The sequence below is a fragment of the Eschrichtius robustus genome, chromosome 8 (assembly GCF_028021215.1).
Source record: "Eschrichtius robustus isolate mEscRob2 chromosome 8, mEscRob2.pri, whole genome shotgun sequence".
Lineage (NCBI taxonomy): Eukaryota > Metazoa > Chordata > Mammalia > Artiodactyla > Eschrichtiidae > Eschrichtius > Eschrichtius robustus.
In genome coordinates this window covers 21305889-21329108 of record NC_090831.1, presented here as the reverse complement: position 1 = coordinate 21329108, position 23220 = coordinate 21305889, and the positions used below count along the sequence as shown (strand labels likewise).

The 23220-nt window shown below is 39.4% G+C and overlaps 1 protein-coding gene across 1 annotated transcript in view; it reads right to left on the bottom strand.

Annotated features, from left to right (window-relative positions):
• Positions 1–885: 885 nt before the first annotated feature.
• The window catches only part of CCDC146 (coiled-coil domain containing 146), a 109029-nt gene continuing 86694 nt past the window's right edge, over positions 886–23220 (bottom strand). The window contains exons 9-18 of the mRNA XM_068549969.1: positions 17599–17694; positions 16835–17005; positions 14218–14306; positions 13962–14126; positions 12496–12720; positions 10668–10896; positions 6603–6731; positions 5932–6069; positions 2477–2725; positions 886–1128 (exon numbers count right to left, since the gene is read on the bottom strand). Of these exons, the coding sequence (XP_068406070.1) occupies positions 925–1128; positions 2477–2725; positions 5932–6069; positions 6603–6731; positions 10668–10896; positions 12496–12720; positions 13962–14126; positions 14218–14306; positions 16835–17005; positions 17599–17694 (1695 nt within the window). The 3' untranslated portion in view covers positions 886–924. The remainder of the gene's footprint in view (positions 1129–2476; positions 2726–5931; positions 6070–6602; positions 6732–10667; positions 10897–12495; positions 12721–13961; positions 14127–14217; positions 14307–16834; positions 17006–17598; positions 17695–23220) is intronic.

Below are 23220 nucleotides of genomic sequence, written 5' to 3'. Positions count from 1 at the left end.
ATTTCCCTCCATTCTGTCAGGGTGGGGGCTTGGAACAGATTTTGTTTGATTTAGCAAAATAAATGAATGTGATATTTCTCACTCCCAGAGTCGTGAAATGAAATTCATAACTGATAACAATATGAAATAACAATAGTTTGAGCATGTTAATGAATGTAAAATCACCGGTTTCAAATCTACTTTTATATTTTTATGTGAGAAACTAAACAATTAGCAAAATATACTTGGGTGAAATACAATAATATTAGAGTAATGAAATCAGTGGAACTGGCCTCATCTCCTCTTTCACATGCAAAATTATAAATATCTTCATTGAAATTTTGAAAAATCTGGTATCAGAACAAAGTAATCACAAGTGTATTTGCATATAACATTGTGGAAAATATAGATTTATAAGAAAGATAAATTAGGGCATAATTGTTTTTGCCCAAAAGGATTCTTTATTTGTAAAAAGAATCACTATAACATCACTTTTAAAAAGACAAGCTTCCCTACTGCTTTTCACTCAGTTTAGTTTTACTCACATCAACTTGCAATGCAACTATTTATTTAACCGAGTGAGTTATGCCCCTGCAATACTTGGGCTATTTTTCTTTTCAACCATTCTTTCTTTTTCTTAAAAGTGAGTATATTGAACAGGATCTGCTTTTCTTTCTTTAATAAACAAAGACCACTCTGCCAATTTCTGTACTTCGCTGAAAAGGTATTTATTTTTATTGCATTTTTATAGCACCCAGTCTACTATATATTTCTGAAATGTAATCAAGAGACAGAGTGAAAAAGAAATTGGTGACTGTGATAGGAAGGAAGCATACGTTGCGGATACTCTGTAATTTAGAGCTATTATGCTGACGTTTTCCAGCTGTGGATGTGAAGAAGCCTGGTTGAAGTGCCTCCTTGAGAAGCCTGGGTTGGTTCACATGTTCAGATTTCAATCGGCTTTATAACAGGTTTCCTTATGTGCCTCATATTGGCCCCAGGTTCACTGGGCTTAAAAGGAGCCAAAGCGCCATACGGTTTTGGCAGAGGAAGAGTGGACTCTGCCTCTGGGATGTAGGCATTCGGACGCTGATCCGCAGTTGTGTAAACACCATTGGGCAGCTGGCGATTTTCTGCTTCCAAGAACTCCTGCAAAGAATGATTTATCCTTTTCAGTTTTTGAAAACTCAAAGTCGCTTCGTCCTCAGGGCCCATTAGACACAGCTGGGTCTGAGCAGCCTTCGGCTATGCTCGCTGGCCGATATTCCCCAAAGGGACAGAAGGGTGTGAGGGTGCGTCACCAAACATGCACACCCGCACACACATTTCGTCTCATTGGAATGACCCATGTTGCTCAAGCATCACTCTACTCCTGGGGTTTAGGGTTTACCATAAACTGGTTGGTGGGACCTAAATTTGCTACATTCCAAAGTCAGTATCTTTCATTAAGCACTAATTATTTCCATGTTTGTGACAAAGGCAGGATAATCTGTTTCCTTTGGTAGGTCACTGGTGAGCAAATGGTACAAAGGAGGAGATGAGGAGTAAAGTAGAACCAGTGGAGAGAAGTGGTCAGCAGCTTGCTTTGAGTCTCAAGATTCTGCCTGTGTTTCTGGAAAACAGAGGAATCTCTTATAGCATTAAAAAGAATTTGAAAAACTGGAGACAGGTAAATGACAGCTGGGACACCACAGGTAAAATCTGAATGGCTTCAAGAATATAATCCCAGGCAGCGTGGGAATGACAAATCAGACCCTGTTTTCAGGAATTCATAGTATGTGTTTGGAATGCACCTTTTTCTTGGGTTAGGGAGGGAATAGTGATCTTCTGGGGATGTCTGCTCTGTAGTCTGAGAGTGAGTTATAGGTCCCTGGGATGTAGTCTCCTCAGAAAGAGATGCCTAATTCCACTCTAAGATTATTGAAAGGTCATGGGAGTAGGAATAAGAACTGAGCCCCCAGTGTGTAGGTGGTCAGTGATAGACTTAGGTCTTTGGTGGGAGAAGGGTGGTACTGAAGCCTAATCGTAGCTTCTGCACCAGGTGCAGAGTCTGCAGCAGCCTGTGACAACCATAATATGCTTGAGGCCTCACAATATGCTGTGGTGGCCACAGCAGATGGACATCGAAGAGTAAGGTATGGTCTGAACCAGGGTGCAAAGATAGAGATTAGAGACCTAGGATAAAACCAATGCCAGCCTGGTCATTGCCATGCCAATGGGAGGTCCTGGTCTTCACCATACCAGCCCACGATAGAAGACAGTGGGGTGGGACTTGATGCCCGCCCAGTGTTCTCCAGGGAATATTCTGACCCTTTGGACTGTTGTACTTTGCTTGCCTACATAATATCTTAAAAAAGCAAAACTTATTTCTAATGACTTGCTGGGCCTATGTGTGTGGTAGAGTAGAACATTTTCATGTATTTTGGGAGGATTGACAACCCCTGCAGCAGCCCTTCCCGGCACATTTTACAAATGCAACATAGAAGCCATAGCTTACCCGAGACTTTTCAGCGATGGCCAAGGCATACATTTCTTCATCTCGAAGTACTTTCAACCATTCTCTCTCAATCTCTTTATTGAGGGGCAGGCCCTTTTCCATCCTGGAATTGCAAGTGAGGATGAAGTCTTCTTTCTCCTTCACTTCCTTCTGGAGTTCAATGGCCATAGCTTGTTTCATGGACAGCTCAGCAACAAGAGCCATCATTTTTTCAGTAGCATCTTTGATCTTTTTCTGGTAGCCATTCATCTAGAATTAAAAAGCCCAAGGCTTAGCCTATGTATACATTCCATGAAGACTTGAAGAAAATGGCAGGCTTCTGGCTGTCTCTGATGGTAGGGGGCATTCTTGCCTGAAGGAAGGAAAGTTTAAGTGGGAATTCGCAGAGAATAAGAACTGGAGGAGACCTCAGAGATTCAGCCCAACACCCTGGCTGTGAAATAAGGACAAGGAGGAGGGAGAAGAAACAGATGTGTTCATCTAGTTACTGGATTTCCAGGTGGGTGGTATTGAGGGGAATAGTTTAGTGTCTCTATTTTTAAGAGGTGATAAGGACAAGGGAAAGGGTATTCTTGATGTCTAAGTTCTGGCCTAATTTTACCATGTTATTAGTTTGCCACTTACACAGGGGGGAAAAATCTGGTAGAACAGAATTGTATTAGTTATTAATACACTTGCTTAAATAAGATGACCAGCATCCGTGATGATTTTTAATGGAAACTATCACACTTCATTGTGTTTGTATTATTGATCATAATTCCCAGGATGCATCATTATGAGGTCATAAGCAAGCATGAGCTGAACTGGGCAGTCTGGCCAGTAATTTGAAATGAAATGTTCCTAGTTGTGTGTGTGTGTGTGTGTGTGTGCGCTTACCTTTTCATATAAGCTATTTATTATCAAAGAATTAAAAGATAAGACTAGGTGGGAAAATTGATTTTAAAAGACAGAAAAGAAGTAAAATTGGAATTGGTGGTTCCTGTAAGCTTTCTGGCCCACAGCACGGCCTTTCAGTGTGGCCAAAGCCTGGTGAGGCAGTAAGAGGTGACTCCCCCTACCCGCCAACACTCAGTGTCACATTACCCTGCCTTATTACTTCTTCATATCCTTTCAGTACATATAAATGTATTTGGTTATTTGGTTATAGCCTGTCATCCTACAAGAACGTAGTCTTCATGGGGACAAGGACTGTTTGTTTTATTCATGAGGTTCCCACTGCTTAGAATATAGGAGACAAAATTAAAATTGAATGTTTGTTGAATGAAGGAATGAATAAATTCTTAGTCCCTTTTAATTGTTCATTCCTTTGAACCAAGGTAAATTGAGACACAAATACGAGCATCCAAAAACTGCACCCTACCTCAAAATACTTTCTTCTCTTAATAGAGTATATACTGGTCTGTGTGTACATTTGCTTACAGAAACGTTGCTGCTGGTGATTTATGTGCCTCTGAAAATATAATGACCAATTATTATGTGAAAACTGTCTCTTTAAGGGAATAGGGAATATAAATTTCTATAACTTCTATACTGCATTAATTTTCAGGAAGCATAATTTGAATTAAAATGACAGGCAGTCAAAGCTTCAATGATGAGTCATTATCTCTCTTTTAAATTTTATTAATTAGTCATTGCACACTTGAGTGTGTGTATAACTAACCAACCTCCCTTCTCCATAAAAAAAAAAAAAAAAAAAAAGGATGGTATTATTCTGGGTTCTCTGAGTCTTTGCTGAGATTTCCCATTTTCTGTTCATTTGGGAAACTTGTAAGAGGAGCCATAAGCTCTCTAAGAGACATGAGAGATGAGATGTGCAACCTTGTTGAACACCCACAAGGGCCAGGCCACTTCTGCTCGACTATGTGATGCTTGCCACCACTTTAGCTGATATCACACCCATTTCACAGATCAGGAAACTGAGTTTTAAGACCATTTATATATCTTTCTCAACATCACTTGATAGTGTTGGTAAATCACAGACCTGGGATCTGAATGTCTTTCTGTCTCCCAGCTCTGCCTACTCTGAGGAGATTATTTTAAATGGAGGAGGAAGAAAGCCAGGTAGAGAGCATGGAAAGTGGGGAATGGAAAGGGAGATAAATCATGAGGACAGGACTCAGTAATGCTGGAAAGTTCCTGGTCATGTGGACAGTCTCGGCAGCTACCATTTGTGTTTCTCTGGCTTAACAGTTGACTTCTGGAGGGACTCTGCCATCAGCTTTGACAAGCCAGCCCTCAGCAAAAACCAACTTCCCCCAAAGAAAGGGAAATTCATTTTGCAAAATAAAGGAAGGCAACATTTAAAGAAACTTCGGACATGCTAATTCAGGCAACGTTCATGAGCCTAAAGAAGTCTTAACATTTCTTATTTTATGAGGTAAATTGAGATTGGCACAAGTGCTGTTGGCCTCATTGGTCTATTAGTGGAAGTGTAAAGGCAAATAAAAATGGCCAAGAAGCCTTGAGATTTACAGTAGTTTAGTGTGCCAGAACTGTTTCTAAAACAGGACTGTTAACTTACTCAACAAACATTTTTCTAGAGTTTAGCACATGCGAGGCATTGGGGAAACTAAGAATAAGGAACAGTCACTGCCCCCAGGAGCCCACGGTGGGTGACACCATTATTCACGGCGTCTTCTGAACTGCCTCCCCACACTACATGGTGTGCACAATGTGTCCCTTTCCCTTCTGCACTCAGCAGCTCCAGTGACTGTTGCTGACTGACTAAAAACCTTGGACTGTCACAGAGGGATGCTCCAAGGGGCCGGGGAGGCCAAGCAGGCAGCAGACCCTCTGATGCCTGATGGTGCAAAGTCCTGCTGCGTCCGAATCACCAGCCTCCCTCCTGCTGGCTGCTCCTCTTGCTATAGCTTCTAGCAGTCCCTGCCTGACCCTGTAGCTTTGGATCAGGAGCCCTGGTATTTTAAGCTTATGGAATTAGGAAGCCCCATGTTACTGGCCTTTTCTCACTAGTGAGGCTTGTGGGGGGGGGGCTCCACCCCAGGGAGTTGTGTGACTGCTGTTCCCTTTAATGGTCCCCTTCCATTGCTGGCTTCTGGCTGCTTCTGGATTTAGGCAGCTCCCATGCAGACCGCTGGATAAATGAGGCCCTCCCTTCACAAGGAACTAGAAAGGACTTAACATGGCACATGAAATATGAAGATAATGACTGTCATATTTGAGTAGCTACCCTGTTAAGTGAAACTTGTATACTGTCATTGAAAGGTTTAGGATTTCCCACTATAATGAGAATTCATTCAGGGAACAAGACTGAAACTTACCTTGGACAATTCTCTAAGAGTCATCTTTACATTTTAAATTTTAATTCTTTGTCTTTATCTATTCATAAAGCCTAATCTCTCTGGGCCTTCCCCCAATAAATGAAGCAGTCTGTGGAAAATGGAAGGTGATAGAGGAGGAAGGGCAGAAGAGAGGAGGTGGGGACTTGGGCAGACCTTCTTGGCTAAGAGCAGTGTGTCCTGCTTGCAGGCCTGCGTTTTGCTGCAGAGCCTGTCCGTGAGCCGGGAGACCTGTTCATAGATGAAATCTTTCTCCAGCAACTTCTCCTCCTTCTTGGCCAGCTGTAGTTCCAGCTACGGTCGAAAAGAATTTCAATAGGAAAAAAAAGTCATGCAAGTCAAAATCTTTCCTAATTAAAGCACTATTTTCCCCCTTAATGAAGGGGTACTTCATTAATGAACATTAATTACTTAATGAACTGGACGAAGTCAAGACTTCCCCTCACCCCCTGACCCCCCGCCCCCGAGAGCTGTGGCACTTCTTCCTCCCCATGGCAAAGAATGGCCCTCTCAGCTCCTTCTGGCTTCCACGTTGCCATTCCTCTGATATGCTCCCAGCAGGAAGACAAATTAATCCATTCAAGATGCCAAAATTGCTCCTATGGGCTGTGAGACAGAGATGGGCATTTTGAAAGCACTCAAGTTTTAACTTTTTTGGCAAGCATCTAAAGTCAAGCTTAGGTTTTGTTACTAGATTGCAATGAAAGGACTATATTAGTGACTAGAATAATGAGGGATAAATCTGCATAACATGAAACTGTACCACAGATATCTGTGACACTGATCAACAGGGGCTAATAGATGCTATTTTAAGAAAGCACATTTACCGCATCCATTTTTTTGATCATTTCTTCTTCAGTCATATCTTTCCCTGGAAGGAAGCGTGTTCTGTTCTCACCCTCAGGATTTATAAACTGTTTCTCCAGGTCTTTTATTCTGTCTGTACACTGTGAAAACTATTAAACAAGAAAGAAACAGTAACTTTGCTCAGTAAATCTTAAAGTCACATAGCCCAAGGTCTTTAGGGTCTTTCCAGGCGAAGGTGGAAGGGAATTCTTAACACCCCATCAGCTGGGACTTGTGGTTAAGCAATGTTTCTACTCACGTGTGGTACAGTGAGGAAGATGCCTGTTAACTGACTCTGCAAAGCAAGGCAGTGACTTCTGGGTCATCAAGAAAAAGCTGACTTTACAACCAGTCCTTTTATTGCTTCCCGTTTTGTGTTATACTCACGGGATGCTGTGTGGTTGCAGAGCTCCGACTATACAGACTTGACCTCTTTATCGCATGTTGTTACAGGGGCCAAGGTAGACAGCACAGCGTGCAGGGTACACAACATACTAGACTCCAGTTTAAAACCCTTTGCTGGCAATAGGCTTAATGGCTTCCCAAAGAAGAGTAAAATTCTTAACTACTAGGTCAACACAGCGTACAGTCTGTGAGGAATAGCCTGAACTATTTGTATCTTTTTTGGGAAACACCCAGTGTAATGTTTTATATATCAGCTATATTTGTTGACTCAGTGAGACTTTGGACGTGGATGAAGCAATCCTCAAGCAGGAGTGGCAACCACAATCAGCTGTTTTATAGGGAGAGATGCAGAACACAGGGAAAACCAAGTCATCACTTGTAGCTTTTCTACTGAGAATCTGTATAATCGCAGGCAAATCATTTATCTTCTCTCAACCTTAGTTTCCTCAACTATCAAATGGGAAAATAAGTCCCAAACTCATGGGATTGATCCATTAAACGAGATAATATATTTAGAGTACTTTAAATTTTTAAACTTATTCTCCTCCTCCGGACAAAAAGAATTTCAAATGGTGACATGAATAATTTTTTTCTTCCTGTCTCTCCACACTTAATTGCCCTTAACAGGGAGTTAAAGTATCCATGTATGTGTATTTTTGTTATTAACAACATTTGATGTCTCCTTTTGTTAATTAGGAAATTAGATAAGAAAAAATATATGGTGCTTGCTTATCAAAGTGGTGCCTTGATTGATCTTATTTCCCCATGGGGCTTTGAGGAAAAACTGTATCCTTTTTCGATATAAAATAGTGCTCTTGTGTCCTAAAACAGTTCACATGACTTCAAGGAGCCCTAAAAACAGGCTATTATTACAAGTAAAATATTGCAGGAAAATGTGACTTATGATGATCCTTGGATTATCATATGTCCTTATGATCATCCTTGGACGATTAAAAACTTTCAAGCAACCAAAAAAAAGCAAACCTTAAGAGAATTCTGAAAATGATACAAAAAAGGGGAAGATTGGAAAAAAAAACACAAAACACTGTAGCTATAGCAAATAACAGGATATGAGAGAGATCTGGCACTACATGGCAAGGTACAAAAACAGCTTGCTTGAAGCTTGAAATTTCACACCGTATCCTTCAAAGGGCCCACGTGATTAGTGCTGAGCATACAATTAAATAATTAGGTGCAGTCTGAAGACTAATGAGAAACTTTCTATTCCACTGTTCTTAAGCTTAGAACTAACTCTGGTAGAACAGGGAGCTGATGATAACACATAGTCTCTATGCTTCAGTTCATGTGCAGTGAGAATGATAAATGCTCACACCAGGCAGGGTGTACTATCATTGAATGCATAGTATTTTCCTCTTGGGTAAACTGAATTCATATTTTATACCGGATTACTGGTTTTATATAATAAATGCTAAGTATATATATACATATATATATATATATATATATATATATATATGTATATATATATGTATATATATATGTATATATATATATGTATATATATATATGTATATATATATATATGTATATATATATATATATATATTTTAAGAAGAACTAATTTTATCTATTTTAATCTATTGAATAGAAGTATTAATTTGCAATTAACACAAGTAAAATTCTTACATAATACAGAGTGAATTTTTTCTGTCATGGATCTTACTGGATTTAAAGTCCTTTTGTTCTGCTGGGCATGTTGATCATATAGCATGGGCAAAGATGGCCTTGAAAGTGTGTGCTGGGAAAGACCTAGAGAGAGCCAAATTATTCTGTAAAACGGAGTGAGACAAGCGTGGGGTGCCTGGGGGGCAATCTGGGATGGTAAGGCTGTGGAGGGGAGATGGGGGGTGAAAGATGGAAAGACAAGCCAGTGAAATGGAACTAGGCTAGGGCGCTGCATGGGGTAGTACACCTGGGGGACTGTTCCCAGTGGTGGCGTGGGAAGGCATACTTGTCTGATACTTAATTTGAAGTTCTTTGCATTTCTTTAATGTACCCCCTCACACTGGTGCCCCAGTTCTTCAATAAAGTCAGTTCACAGACACAGGCCTGGCATGAATGGTCTTGTGTAGGTGTAGGCGGGAGGAGGAACCAGTCCCGAGTCTGCACTGAAGTGGCACAGAAGTGGCCCAGGCTCTGTGTGTCAAGATGATGAGCAGATCCCCCAAAGGAGCCACTAATTGGAAGCAGGAGTCAGAGCTGCAGGAATCCTGGGGAGGCTCTGGGGGAGACCTGGGGGAGGCCTGGGGGATGTTCCAGCCAATCCTTCTAATTCAGGGCTACACTTATTGAAGAAGTGAATGGGAGAACATATGGCTAAAGAAACAAACACTGGAATCAAAACCTTACCATGTTTGTGCAAAATGAAAGATCCTGTCATCTGTATAGCATATTACACGTTGAAATGCCATAAAATATGAAAGTAGAACCATCATTCAGTTCCATAAAGTCCTGTGAATCCCATGACATGATTAAATTTAAAAAAAATGACCCAAAACTGTGTCTATAGCATGAGCTAATGAAAACCATTTACTTGTAAACCTAGAAAAAGACCAGAAGGATTTCTTCCAGATTTCTGATAATTTTAATAGTGATTATATGTTGGGGATAGAATCTTTTTTCTTTAAAATTTTTGTATTTTTTTTCAAAACTTCATTAACAGAGTATGTCTTAATTTTATAATCAGAAAAAAATCTAAAAGCAAACCTGACATTTTATTATTATTTTAAAAAATTTTGGCCGCACCCCGCGGCATGTGGGATCTTAGTTCCCAGACCAGGGATCGAACCCACACCGGTGGACCGCCAGGGAAGTCCCTAAACCTGGCATTTTAGAAAACATGTTATAGGTTAAAATGTATTCCTGCTACATTGAGTCAATGGAAAAAAGTTTAGGCCACAAATTGTTTAGTTTAATTTTTTCTTCTGTTTTCATTAAGAAAAAAGTATAATTATTACATGTGAAGAAAATGGCTTTATATTTACGGTTTTATTTATTTACTTGCTATTTTATGTTTAAATTTTATGACTTTATTCCACTTTAAAAAAGGCCATGTCAGAGGCCAAGTTATTAAATTACAGGGAAACTACAGGGGTTATTAACAAGGAGTCTGATTATATGCGATTACCCATTAATAAGAAACAACAATCTTGGTTCTAGAATATCAAAGAGAATCAAAAATAAGAGAGCTAGATGGTCTGCAGGATCTTTCCAGCAAGCATCAAAAACATAATTATGAATAAAAATAAAAACAAACCAAAAAAAACCAGTTATGCTGGCCGTAGTGAAAGCCTGGCTTACTGAAGTTTTGAGCTCTGATGCAGCTGAGTTAGAGCTGAGATTTGGGAAGGTCTAAATTCCAAGAAAGGCAGAAAGTGCTTCATGGGGGAAAAAAAGACAATCTGTAGCTCAGATGCCTGAAGCACAGATTCTGTCCTGGAGCAGTGTTCAAAGGCATTTTCAAACAGGACATTTAACTCAAGAGTTCTTGTAGGTACCAGGAGTAGCATGGCTTGATTTACATGTAAGAACTTATATGACCTACAAAGCAATAAAGGAGAAAAAAAAAAGAAAAAAGCAGCAAATGTTCCCAGGAAGTGTGTCATCAACACTTTTCCCACCTGAATCTGGAGCACTGCTAAATCAGCATCCAGAGCCCTCTTGGCTGGCAGCAATTTCCGGGTCACGTGAATCTGTCTTTGCTTCTCCGCAATCTTCAGTTTCAGGAATCGGATCTTTTCTTCCAGGACATGTATTTCAATTTCTCCATTTAGCTTCATCTTCTCTTGGATGTTTATTTTTTCATAAAAAATGCACACTTCCTCTTCGCGCTCTATCAGCTGAACACCACTATGGTCAAATTGAGAGGCAGAGGCTAAGAGGATGTTGAGGCCGCTGTTTTACTAGTCACTGTGGTTCTCTCTGGATTTGGGTGCAAAATACACATCAACACTGCATGATTCCAGAAGGCAATAGATATTCACTGCTGGCTTTCTAGTTAAACTCCACGTTTTGAATTTTTCTGGGCATGGGAGAGAGAGGGTTGTGTAGAATCTGGGCTCTGAGCTGACTATGTTGTGGGCCGGCCACAGTATCTCTGCACGTCCCAGTGGTCCTCCTGGGGTGGCAAAGAGTGTCACTCCCCAGGCATGAACAACGTGATCCCAGAGTCTGATTTTCTGCAGACCCTCTTCCTGGGCCAGACCTGCCAACCGAGGGCTGGCCAGAAGTACCTAGGCAGGGGGCCAGGGAATGCGTTTCTGGCAGCTATTCGGTTCTATCTAACTTGCCAGGACCACTAAGCTCTTTTAAAGTTAAATATTTCTGATGTACATTTCCCCATAAACAGGCAAATCCCCATGATTACAGTCCTTTGTAATCATGCCAGAGGAAAGACCCCTCCTTGTGAGGAGACTATGGGGAAGAAACAAAGTAAGAATTTTCTAATTCCAGCCCCAGAACTGACCACGGCCTGGGAGCACACTGCGTAAATGCTTTGGTTTGTGCCAGGAGCCAAATAAGAGGACTTTTTTTATTTCCCCAGAGAGAACACCTGCCAGCCCTTTGAAAAAGTGGTGTTCGTCACACCCTGAAGTTCTTCCCCCACACCCTGCGTATCCATTATCCCCGAGTGCATCTTAATTGCTTCTCTTTCTCTCTCTCTCCTCCCTCAAAACATGTGTGCACAGGGGTGTATTTGGCTAATCTTAGCTCTGTATTTTGTTTAATTTGTCATTCACTGGCTCATCTCATGAGCTTCTTTGTTCTCTGGACAACAGAAGCCAGGTGCGATGCTTTACCACCTTTTTGTACTTTCAGGGCCCAGCACTTAACACAGAACACAGCCTTACACAGAACAGCACACAATCAAGGTTTGATGAAAATAAATCTAATACCTGATGTAATTACTACAGGGCTCTACAATCTCACACGCCAGATTTCTCAGAGCACAAGCAACTTGGGAAAACTGTTAAGTATTAATCAATTAATAATGTTATTATAGCTGGGAGAAATAATGCTACTCTTGAGGGTCTTACTTAACTTGCTGAGAAAATGAACTGGGCGAATGGCTTAATAAATAAACCTGCCCCCCAAGTGAATACAAGATCCAAAGACTTATTTATGTCAATTATACTGAAGTAATTTGATGGTATCCTGATCCTGAGTGGTAGCCCGGTAAAGGACTCTGATCCTTAAGCGAGCAACTTGCCAAACCCTACTCTTGCCTGTCTTTCTTAGGAGGACAGAGTTTCTTATTTTCAGGGAAAGCCCCCTCCCCACCCTGCAAAGGCTAATGAAAGCTGAGTGTCAAATGTCCCTCACTATCCCCTGTCAAGTCTAGAGAAAAATGTGCAACATTTCTAAGTCGGATCTCTGGGTGCTTTGCTCTCCCATCAGGTTCCTGGTTTTTTTTGTTTTTGTTTTTGTTTTTAGGTTCCTGGTTTTTACCTTTCATTTCGACGCTGAACGGCTTTTTCGTATTTTTTGCAAAGCTGCACCATCTCCTCTTCAATCACTGTGATCATGTTGGCAAGTCTGTCAGTGTTATTTAACTGGGCTTCCTTCTTCTCTTTCATTTCCTGAAGTTTTGCTGCAATTTTGCACACATCGTTTTGCATGCTTTCTCTGATGGTAATGTTGTTGGCATGCTTCAGCATAGAATTTTGTAGCTTTCTTTAAAAATAATGGGAAAATGGGTACGATTATAATTTCCTTTAGTTTCTTTAAAAACCATAAAGACTTCTGAAACACAAGCAGTATCAAGGTAGCTCTTGATTTAGTGTGTCCCTTGAAATGACAATAGTAGTAATGATATTCATCACATGATACTCTTCAGGAACTTCTGTAATTTCCCAGGTCTCCGATTTGCCCTTATCTGGATTAGGACAGCTTTCCTTTGTGCCCCAAGCGTCCGCTGCCCTGATTTATCAAAGCAAGAGACTAAAGTGATTCATTTACTGCTCTGTCGTCCCCGGGAGACTCTGCTATCTTGAGGGCGGAGGCGGTTATATCTGACAATGTCCACTGGACCTAAGGTAGTGCCTGACACAATATAGCATCACAATAAATGCTGAATGAATGCATGACCTCTATAAATGATATTTTACTTTCATGTAGGATGAGAAACTGATTAGGATGTTAGATTTGCCTTTTCATACCAATCCCCTCACACCTCTACTCCCACCCAACCCCCTTCCACTACCCCACACACAAGAGCCCGTTTTGTAATATCTCTATAAAAGGAAACTGGGCAATAGTGGCCACCAGAAAAAGTTCAGGTTGTATAGACTCTGTGGATCAGGGACTAAATACAGGTGAAAGAGTCTACCAGATCTTGGCACATGGTAAATAATAAAGTTTAAAAAAACAACCATTGGATTAATTCATTTAATAACAAAAAGTCCTATATAAAGGGCTATTTCTATGGGTAAAAAAAGTGAGCCCAGAGAGCTAGGGTAGCTTGCCCAGGATCACACAGCTAATAAGTGGCAGGGCTGGGATTTGGGTCTAGAAAGCCCCCTCTCTTAACCGCTCTGCCATACTGCCTCACATAAGCTCATTAGATGCTTCACATCTACAATCATGGGATGCTGGTCTATAAACATTTGATTGTCTTCTAACATTAAGTGGAAACTGTCAAATTTGTGCTTTTATTTCTAGATGAGTAAATGAAAATGAAGTGAGCATAGTTACAGACTATAGTTTTCCATCCACTTAAATATGGCTCCCAAACAGAAGCATAAGGAATCCCATTCAGATGCTTACCTTGTCAGCTGTAAAGGGGGGTGTGTGAGCAAGGGCTTTTCTAGTTTTGTAAAAGACTTATTTTCTATTTCATCATCCCCAGGGTATCTTATCGCTTAATGACTCCGAAGAGAAATTTTTGAAAGGACAGTAGTTATTATAACACTTACCTTTCTTGAGTAACTGCACTAGTTCTTAAAATTTCCAGTTCATTTAATGACATTTTATGCCTTTCTTTTATTTCATTGACTTTCTGGTGAGCTTTGTGAAGTAAGTTAATAAATTTGTTTCTTTCATTTCGAATAGTGTCATACAGTTTAGCAAACTCTCTGAGTCTGTGAAAATACAAGTGTTTTTGAAATTTGTGAAATAAACAGGTTTTTTTCCCCCCAGCCAACTAGATAAGTCCTCATGTAATTCTTTTACCTCCGATGAATTTCTCGTTTTTTCTTCCTGTGTATCCGGATTTCAAGATCCTTTGCTTTGATCTCCCTAACAATGTTGGTATATTTTTGCTGAAATATACAAATTGATAGTGAAATTTTAAAAATAGTCTACCACCAACAGCATATGGACACTCCCAGCCTCAACCCATCTCATTACTGCCCATTAAGGACAATTCTATCTTCATCAGCTGGGTCCTGCAGATCAGGGGGAAGAGGAAAGGGGGAGGGGGATGAAAATCGCCTGGCCAGCTGAACTGAATCACGTTGGCTAGGACAGAAGGTTAATCAAAGGAGAGAAAGATCGAGAGAGGAGGAAAAGAAAGGAGACTGCCCAGGTCGGTTTGAGGAAAAGTTCGGGAAACTTTTGAAGAGCAGAAGAATGATTGTGGACGGCACGGCCGGGCTGGGTGAGTGAGGAATTTGTGGAAGGTAGATGAGAGAAGGGGACTTGGAGTCGGTTTTGATAAATGTTACGAGTTGAAGGCTCTGTGGTATTTTGTGAGACTGAAGCCACGCTTTTAAAGCGCTTTTCCATTTTTTTGTACGGTGGGTGTGTTTTCCTACACAGTGAAGCGCCATGCTGAGACCAGCCCCATAGGGAGCTGAAAAACAGATTACACATGAATATTTTTAAAGACGGCAGTTATATTTCCAAAGTGCTCAATATATACCAAATGTTAAATGCGCTAGTTACGTTCTTCAAATACAAAGATGCTGGGTCCTTTATCTAGGGTGAGAAACGTATTCAAAGAAGTACAGTATTTTGCTAGTAGAAACCAGAGGAAATAGTTTCTGCTGGCCTTCTCTTAAGGACCGCGAGAGCAAAACCCATATGGTTATTCAAAAGAAACTAGGCATCAGAGCCAAGATTGACATGTAGCAATTTTATGTTGTTCTCAGTGAGAACGGGAGTCAGGAAGAAACTAATATTATTTAAGTAACTGCGTGTATGAAGAATTAAAGAGATACAAAATGTAGTGTCATCCACTCCATCTTGGAGGTAGTAGTAACACTGACTTTTTTTTCCCCTTCACCTTTTATCTTAGGGATATAGATGAGAGGTGAAAATAAATAAGATGGACTGTTGTCTTAAGGCAATTATAGTTTATTACAGCCGATGTTTAACAGACTAATTCCCAATGCTAAGAATACTTAAGGAAAACAGTATTTTTCCTTCATTGATTTCCATATTTCAAGAGAAAATTGATCTTTGAGAGAAATTAAAGAATTGAATTAGCTCATTTAGTAATGAGGTTTGGCTGACATAGATTAGTCACACATAGATAACACATGTATCAGTTTTTGAGGTTAATTAAAAAATTGTCTAGTTCATAAAACAGATCCATGTTCCTCGTAATAAGTGTCCCTCTGTCCTCTCCTCTCCTCGTTTTGCTACTGTCCCTCCTCCCCTCCGCCACCCTGTTCCCTCAGGCAGCCTTCTTTCCCCCCATTCCTCCCTGGCCACTGCCTTGCCTTTCTTTACTGAAACGCAACTACCCCATGAACTCTTCTGGGCTTTGCCTCAGCTTCTGGGACCAGGGTCCAAACTGCTCAATAGGGATTAAGTGACCTTCACCACCTGACCTTTCCTGCTCGCTGGTCTCACTATTTGACACCCTTTTCCCCATCTTCCCATGCCCCAGCCATGCTAAACTTCTTTTAGTTTCTCTCTCTCAAATGTTCTGGGTGGGTGGGTGGGAAATAAACAGTTAAAGGACAATTTAAATAGTTTGCTGTGGGTTGTGTGATGTAGATCTTCACCCCAGTTTTCTCTCATCTGTACTTAACCTCATGGCTCACAAATGCTTTGATGTGAGTTCTTTCTGGAAAACAAGAGGAAATGCTACCCTGTGTGAATGCTTGCTCAGAATTAGACAAAGCTGCACTCAGAAACAGCCAACATCTGGGTCACATGGTAAATTCAGGTATTCTGTTTTCGTAACATGTCATATCGTATTCATTTTTAACAGGGCACTTCTGGACACAATCCTTATGTGGAATAAATGATTCTAATTTTAGAGTTTTAGCTAGCATGATAGGAGGGTTGTTTTTGCTATTGGTTTCCTTGTTGGTTTTGTTTGGGTATGTTGCACTGGGTCAGCTCTGGTACTTTGTCAGGAGCCCAGGAAAGTCATGGGGTGAAGCAGTTACTAAGGGTAATTGTCCTAGGATTGGTTTAAATGATGCTGGCTTGATGAAATTGGGAAGGAGAGTGGTCTAATGCTGTGGCTTCTGAGTTGTTCTGGGCAAATCACAATGGACTATGAGATGGTGGCGAATCACAGACACCTGCGCCTGTGCGCCTGTCAGCCGTGTTCCCTGAAGGCACCCACCTTATTCTTACTGCAATTGTCATCTGTTCAAATCCTCTGCTTGTTGTCATTGACCTAGTTCTTTTCCCCTCTAGATTGTTAGCTGTTGCCAGTTGAATCCTTGGAATATTTTTCAGTGCATGATTGAGTTTTGTTTAGGGAAGCTGTATAGTCACTGAACTTGAAGGAGACTAAAAATCATAGTTTTCTGATGAACATTGTATTAAAAGGAGGCTACCCTGGACTCCTGTGGTAATTAGTGGATGGTTACAAAAATGCAGTTACCTGAGCTTTCAGGAAATCCTTGGATTTTTGCTCTTTCTCGTCAATTTTGATTTGAGTCATACGGACAAGGTTGAATACCAGCTCTCGCATGTTTTCTTGCTCCTTTAAAAGCTTGTTTTCTTCAGCAAGTTGCTGTTCTACTAACTTAGACTCAGCTTCTGATAGGATTTTCTTTTGAAAAAAACACAAATATTATAATGCATTTATTTGAAAGAATATACTAAGGCCAGTATCTCAGACTACTTTTTAAATTTTCTATGTAGAGTTTATTTTGTTAAAACACAAAATGTAACTCTGCTGCCTTAGCACCAAGTATTTGCTTTATCTTATAAAAGAATGTGCAAACATGATAACATGTTTAACGTAGAACTTTTTCTTATTCAGACTGTATTTTCAAGTAATTTTTTGAAGAGAAATAAAAGCATGTTTTAAAACACTTTGACAGTGGCTTGAATAAGCAAAATTTGAAATTAGACGTGGGTGAAATAAAACACTTATTGTTCATTTTTAACCAGTAGGCTTTTTACTTTAAAATCTCATGAATCTGTGTAATTTTTGCTGGTTAAAACACATTCTTTTTTTTTTCCCCAGATTTTAATATGGGTTTGGAGTGGACTTTGAGATAAAGAAACAGACCCACATTAAGTAGGATCATATTCTCTTTGATGACTCTCCTATTAATGAAGTTTCATGGAACACAGTTAACAACACAAGTTTGCTTTAATCATTCTTAGATAGAAGCTTAAGTGAAAGTTGATATTAACCTGCTGGGTCAAATTCCTCTTAGCCACTTCAACTTCCTTATGGAGCTCTCGCCTTCTCTCAATTAATGTAGAATCATCTTTAGGGATAGCTTCAATCTGGAAATCAGAGTTTAAAATAGGTATTTATACCTATTGAAAGAAATCTTCAGTGTCATGTAGTCAGCCCTGTCATGACCTTTTGCAAATGGTAGGGAAATTATGATTCTTACTCTTAAAGGAACTGCCTATTATGCTGAATATTCTTTATAAAGTCATGGTAAACGAAAATATGAAGACTTGTCAAAAATCTGTAATTCACCAGCTGCAAATATTCTATTTCTCATTCATTTGGGAATAAAACCTCTTACTACTAACAGTTGCTAACATTTATAGAGTACGACTATGTGTTAGGCAAAGTTCTAAGTGCTTATATGTATGGTCTTATTTAATCCTCACATAACCCCATGAGGTAGGTAATATTATCTCCAATTCTCCAGATGAGGGGAATGAGGAACAAAGACATTTAAGCACCTTGCCTCAGTGACGTACGTGCAAACCCAGGCAGTTAGATCCCATGGTCCTAACACTGTATTTTACTGCCTCTCTAACTCATGACTCAGCACTTTGGAAACATGCATATTCAAATGATATTTATTGTACTTATAAAATCTGAATTCATTTATGAAACACTATAGATTTCAAATTAGGAACTATTAATAGGAACTATTAACAGAATAGTTGGAACTATTAATAACAGAATAGTTGGCTACTCTTATGTAGTAGTTTGAGTACCTGGAAAGTTCTTACACAAAAGAAAAACCTCTTAACTTTTTTGTTGATACTTGAAACTCCACCATTGTATTTCAGTTGTACTGGCTTGTGCTTTTGTCCTCTGTTGAAGTACTTTGAAGAGAGGGCAACATCTTATTCTATCAGTCTTTGCTGTCTTATTAGGAATGAGCTTATCAGATTCTTTTTGATGGAGAAGAGAGCAGTGAGAAAGAGGACACGCAGCGACTGATGGGGAAGGAGTACCATCCAAGGATACAGGAAGGGTTATCTGGGGGTGCTGAGTGCATACTTGACTCAGAGCAGACTTAGAGTTGGATCTTCACACCAAAAGCAATCTGATGTGGTTCATTTCCTACTGTGACAGCACACACTTCTAGGCACCAGGATTGAATATTGACTAAAATTTGACCCAGGAAGGGAAGATCATACTCTTTAGTGATTTAAAGGTCACTAAACAGGATCCCTCCGAAGTTTTAAAGTAGCTGAAGTGTGTTTGGATGCCCCACAATCATGAGCCTGTGCATCGTCTGTAGCATCTTTTGTACCCACAGATGCCCAGCGACATCCTGCTTTCCATGGCCTCTCCTACCATGGAGAGCTAGCTGCTGAGAAGCACGCACTGGACTTAGGAAGATGAGACGTGGTCTTGTGAAATCCATGTAACAATATATAGAACTTGTGATTTTGATGAGCAGATAATTGCTACCGCAAGTCAGAAAATGGAGAGCTCAACGTAGAATTGAATAATCAGGAAAGATTTCATGGAAAAGTTAAGAAGCCAGCGAGGAAGACTTTGATTTCTCCTTCTGGAAAGTAGGGTTAATTCTTCCTGGACAGACTGGAGTCCAGCAAGCATCTTGGTGTCTGTCTGTTTCTCTGCCACTGGTGTCCAGGAGTGGGCTGCTCCACATGATTTGCTCCCAAGTGTCGGCAAATCTGTACATGTATACTAACGGGGACTAGAGAAGTTTGTAAGCTTTCTACAGAAGATCTGATAAGAGCACACTCATCAACTACTCTGTCAACTAAAGGCTCCTGACAAATTTTCCTGGATTCAGGTCTCAGACATTCAGGTTTTCTCCAATGTTTCAAATTACAAACAATACTGCAGTGAATGATACTAATTTTTGAACTCTGGCTAACTGCTTCTCTGACACATTTCTCAATGCTCCACAAACCCACCCCTCTAGTTTCAGGAAGGAATTCAGTATGCTTGGTTTGTGGAAGAGGTAACAAGGTAAGCCATTGGTAGCAGAGCCTGCTGGCTGCCTAGCCAATGTCTGTGCTCCACTTTGACCTTACTAACAGAACCCCAATTTTGTTCAGAGCTGCAATGTATCAGAAAATCTTCAGACTCCTTTGCAGTTGGGGGTGACGAGATGAGCCAGGACAGGCCCATAAAATGTAAGTGGAAATCTCCTGGACAGGGCTCCTGGGAAAGTGACTGTTTCCCTGTTTAAAAGACAGAGTCCACCAAGTCATCTGCCATATGCATCTTGCTCTCTGCCCTTCCCCACTTCTGTGTGATTTTATGCCCAAAGGCAGAATGGCCATTTTGTGACCTTGGAGGAAAAAAATATACATGTTAAAGATGACAGAAGAAAAAGCTAAGAGGATCCTGGACTTTTCATTATGTGAAACTACCTGGTGTGTGCCTATCTCTGGATTTTTTATTATGTGAATAAAACAACCCTCTATTTACTTCAGCCACTGTAATTGAGTTTCTTTTACTTCTTGCAGCCAAATTGTAAACCTAATTGATATATCTTTTGAAAGGAAATCTTTCTAAGGTAATCTGGAAAATGGGCCTGGAGTTAGGCTGAAGCTTCCACTAATGGGAAAGGGAAAAAACTGATCAAGTATTAAAAGTTCTAATTATGTTCTAATATTGAGGTAAAGTAATTTACCATTGTTTTTGAGCCCCAAACTGCATATATCAGGTTTTGTAAGCTTATTTATTTTAGTTCTTTGTTTTGATTTTTATAGAGTAGCATTTCATATTTTTAAAAAAATTAATGTGTGTTTATTGTAAGCAAAAATAAATAAATAAATAAAACACTAAGTAAAGTAAGAAATTAAACATCTTCTGCTCCCCACCTCTACTTCAAATGTTACTCACCAGGAGGCAGCATTAATAGATTGGTGTCTGTTCTTTCTGACATTTTTAATATATGAATAAACATCAGTAACTTTCATAAAGTTAAGAAATTAGACATATTCTGTTGTAAACATCCCAATTATTTTATATCAGTGAACCTCAGTTTCTTTAAGGCTCTGATGTTTTTCTAAAATATTTGAAATTTTCATGAGGTTTGTGGCTCCGAATTCTGGGAGAGTCTCTACAGTCAAAGGCCTAAGAGAATCAAACAACTGTCCCTAGGGGGAAACAAATTTTGAAGAATAGCCTGAGCTCTTCATGCTTATCTTTTTTAATCATTTTGTTTTCAGATTGCATGCAAGTTTGAAATGTTCATTCAGGCTGGGAGTGACTGGCCTGACCCACTCCTATTTTCAAGTACTGCCAGCCAGCATAGGACTATGGCTGGGCTAATTATAAGTCATAAGTTCAAAGAGGAAGTTAGTCTCTCCCTGAAACTGAACTAGGACAAAAACATAGACTTTTCCTGAAGGCACTGAAGGAAAAGGATTTTAATATATTTTCATTTCTGTTAGTTCCACATTATATGAGTGTTATTTTATGAGCTTAATAGCTAGACGTATCCTAATATAAATAGCATTTCTTTATTAAAATATGAACAACTTGTGAGCATTCTACCACAATTTCCTCTTTGGTGAAGAGCCATTCCTGACATATTTGTGTCCAGTCAGATCAGTCTATAGTGGCAAACCTCATCATCAGAAACAGCATCCAGTTAGCTTTACAGTATCCCACTCTTAAATATAAGCAGATAGATAAGGATTACCAGATACTTGAGAAAAGTTTCTAGTACGAAAGAGAAAAGAACAAACAAGGACACAAAAACAAACAAAAAAGCAGGAAGATGTAATCTGAAGAAAAATGTAATTTGCAGAAAGAAGAAAAAAATAAAAAACTATCATTAACATTCTCAGTGAGATAACAGAAGATATGAAGTAAGAATAAGGATACTATAAGAAATAAACATTAGGAGAAAAAGAGATCATGGAAATTTAAAATATGATAGCAGAATGTAAGATTAAATAGAATGACTGGAAGAAAAATTTGAGGAAATCTCCCTTGTAGCAAGTCCAAAAAACAAAAGAATGAAAAATAAGAGGAAAAAAAGACAAGAATGTTAAAAGACTCCTTTAGAAGGTCCAACATCTGGGTAATAGGGGTCCCAGAAAGAGAACAATAAAATAAAAGTGGACAAAATTGGAGAAATTATTTAAGACAAAGTCTCAGAATTGAAAGACATGAGTTTCCATATACAGAGAGCCCACTAAGTGTCCAGCACGATGGCTAAAAGTAGAAGCCCCACAAGTGGGAACTTCATTGTGAAATTTAAAAATTTTAGAGGCAAGTAAAAAATCCTACAAGTTTCCAGCATGGAAAAAAAAAAAAAAAAACTGGTTTCAAACAAAGGATCAAGTATCAGAATTGACACCAAGTTTCTTAGTAGTGACTTTAGATGATAAAAGACAATTGATCAATGTCTTCATTATGAGGAAAAATAATTTCCAATTAAAATGTCATATCCAGTTAAAGTATTAATTATCTATGAAGCTAGAGAGGATAAAATATTTTCTGACATGAAAGGTGTTCTGACATGCACTTTCTGACACACAGGTCTTAAGAAACTACTTTCCATTCACCTTTCTTAGGAAGCTACTGGAAGACATGCTCCTCCCACAAAAAGAGAATAAGCCAAAAGAGAAATAGAAGAGACACATGAAATAGGGGATCCAACATAGGAGAGAGGTAAAGGGAGTCACCAAGATGATGGAGTAAGGCTCCTAAGCTGGGGAGTGTACATGTAGAGAAGTGAGACCAGTTTGTTACAGATCAGAAGGCTGAGAAGGGAAAAGCAGCTTCTGAGATCTGGGAGTTGGCACTCACAGGTGGGCCTTGGTGTTCTCCTATTGAACACAAACAATTTCACAGAAAATCACCATCAGACAAGACCATTCTATGATCATAGAAAAAAACAAGACCACTCTGTATTTGTCTTTGGTCACAGACAAAAACATGAACATTTTCCAAGCCACAAAATATCACGTATTCCCATCTCACAGTCTTCCTTACCAATTACAGCTTTAGCTTTAATCTAGTCTTTTCTCTTTCTATCTTAAGATTTATTAAGATACTCTATCATAGAATTACCCTAACTTTCTGACAATATTCAAATCTAGGGCAGAGTCCCATTTTCTTAAACTATCCCCCAAAACATATAACACAAGCCCAAATCCTGTAAGGCCTTTCTAATACCCTGTACTGAGATACTCTACTGTTCCCCCTGGTGAGTGTTTTCCCTTGCTGCAATGAGTAATAAACTCAACTCATTCAACCACAGATATGTTCCTACTGGACTTTGGCTGGAGGTTACCGAAAAGTCTCAGAAGTGATTTCTTCAAGAAGATTAAATGAATAGACTACCAAATATGTTTTAACATGCTGAGAGGAAATTTATACAATTAGAGGACAGTTTAGGGTCGAACTAATTATAAGTACACAGAAAACTACAAATAAAAAAACCAGAATGTTTATAAATTTGGGGGAACACAAAATTTTGTAAGTAATTATCTGATATTATATGACTCTGGTGTGAATAACCTTTATATATTCATAATAATGTAAATATGAAATTTCAAAATTGTTAAAATTATGTCATGAGGCTATTTATTGTGTGGAGGGACAAGAAATGTGTGTGT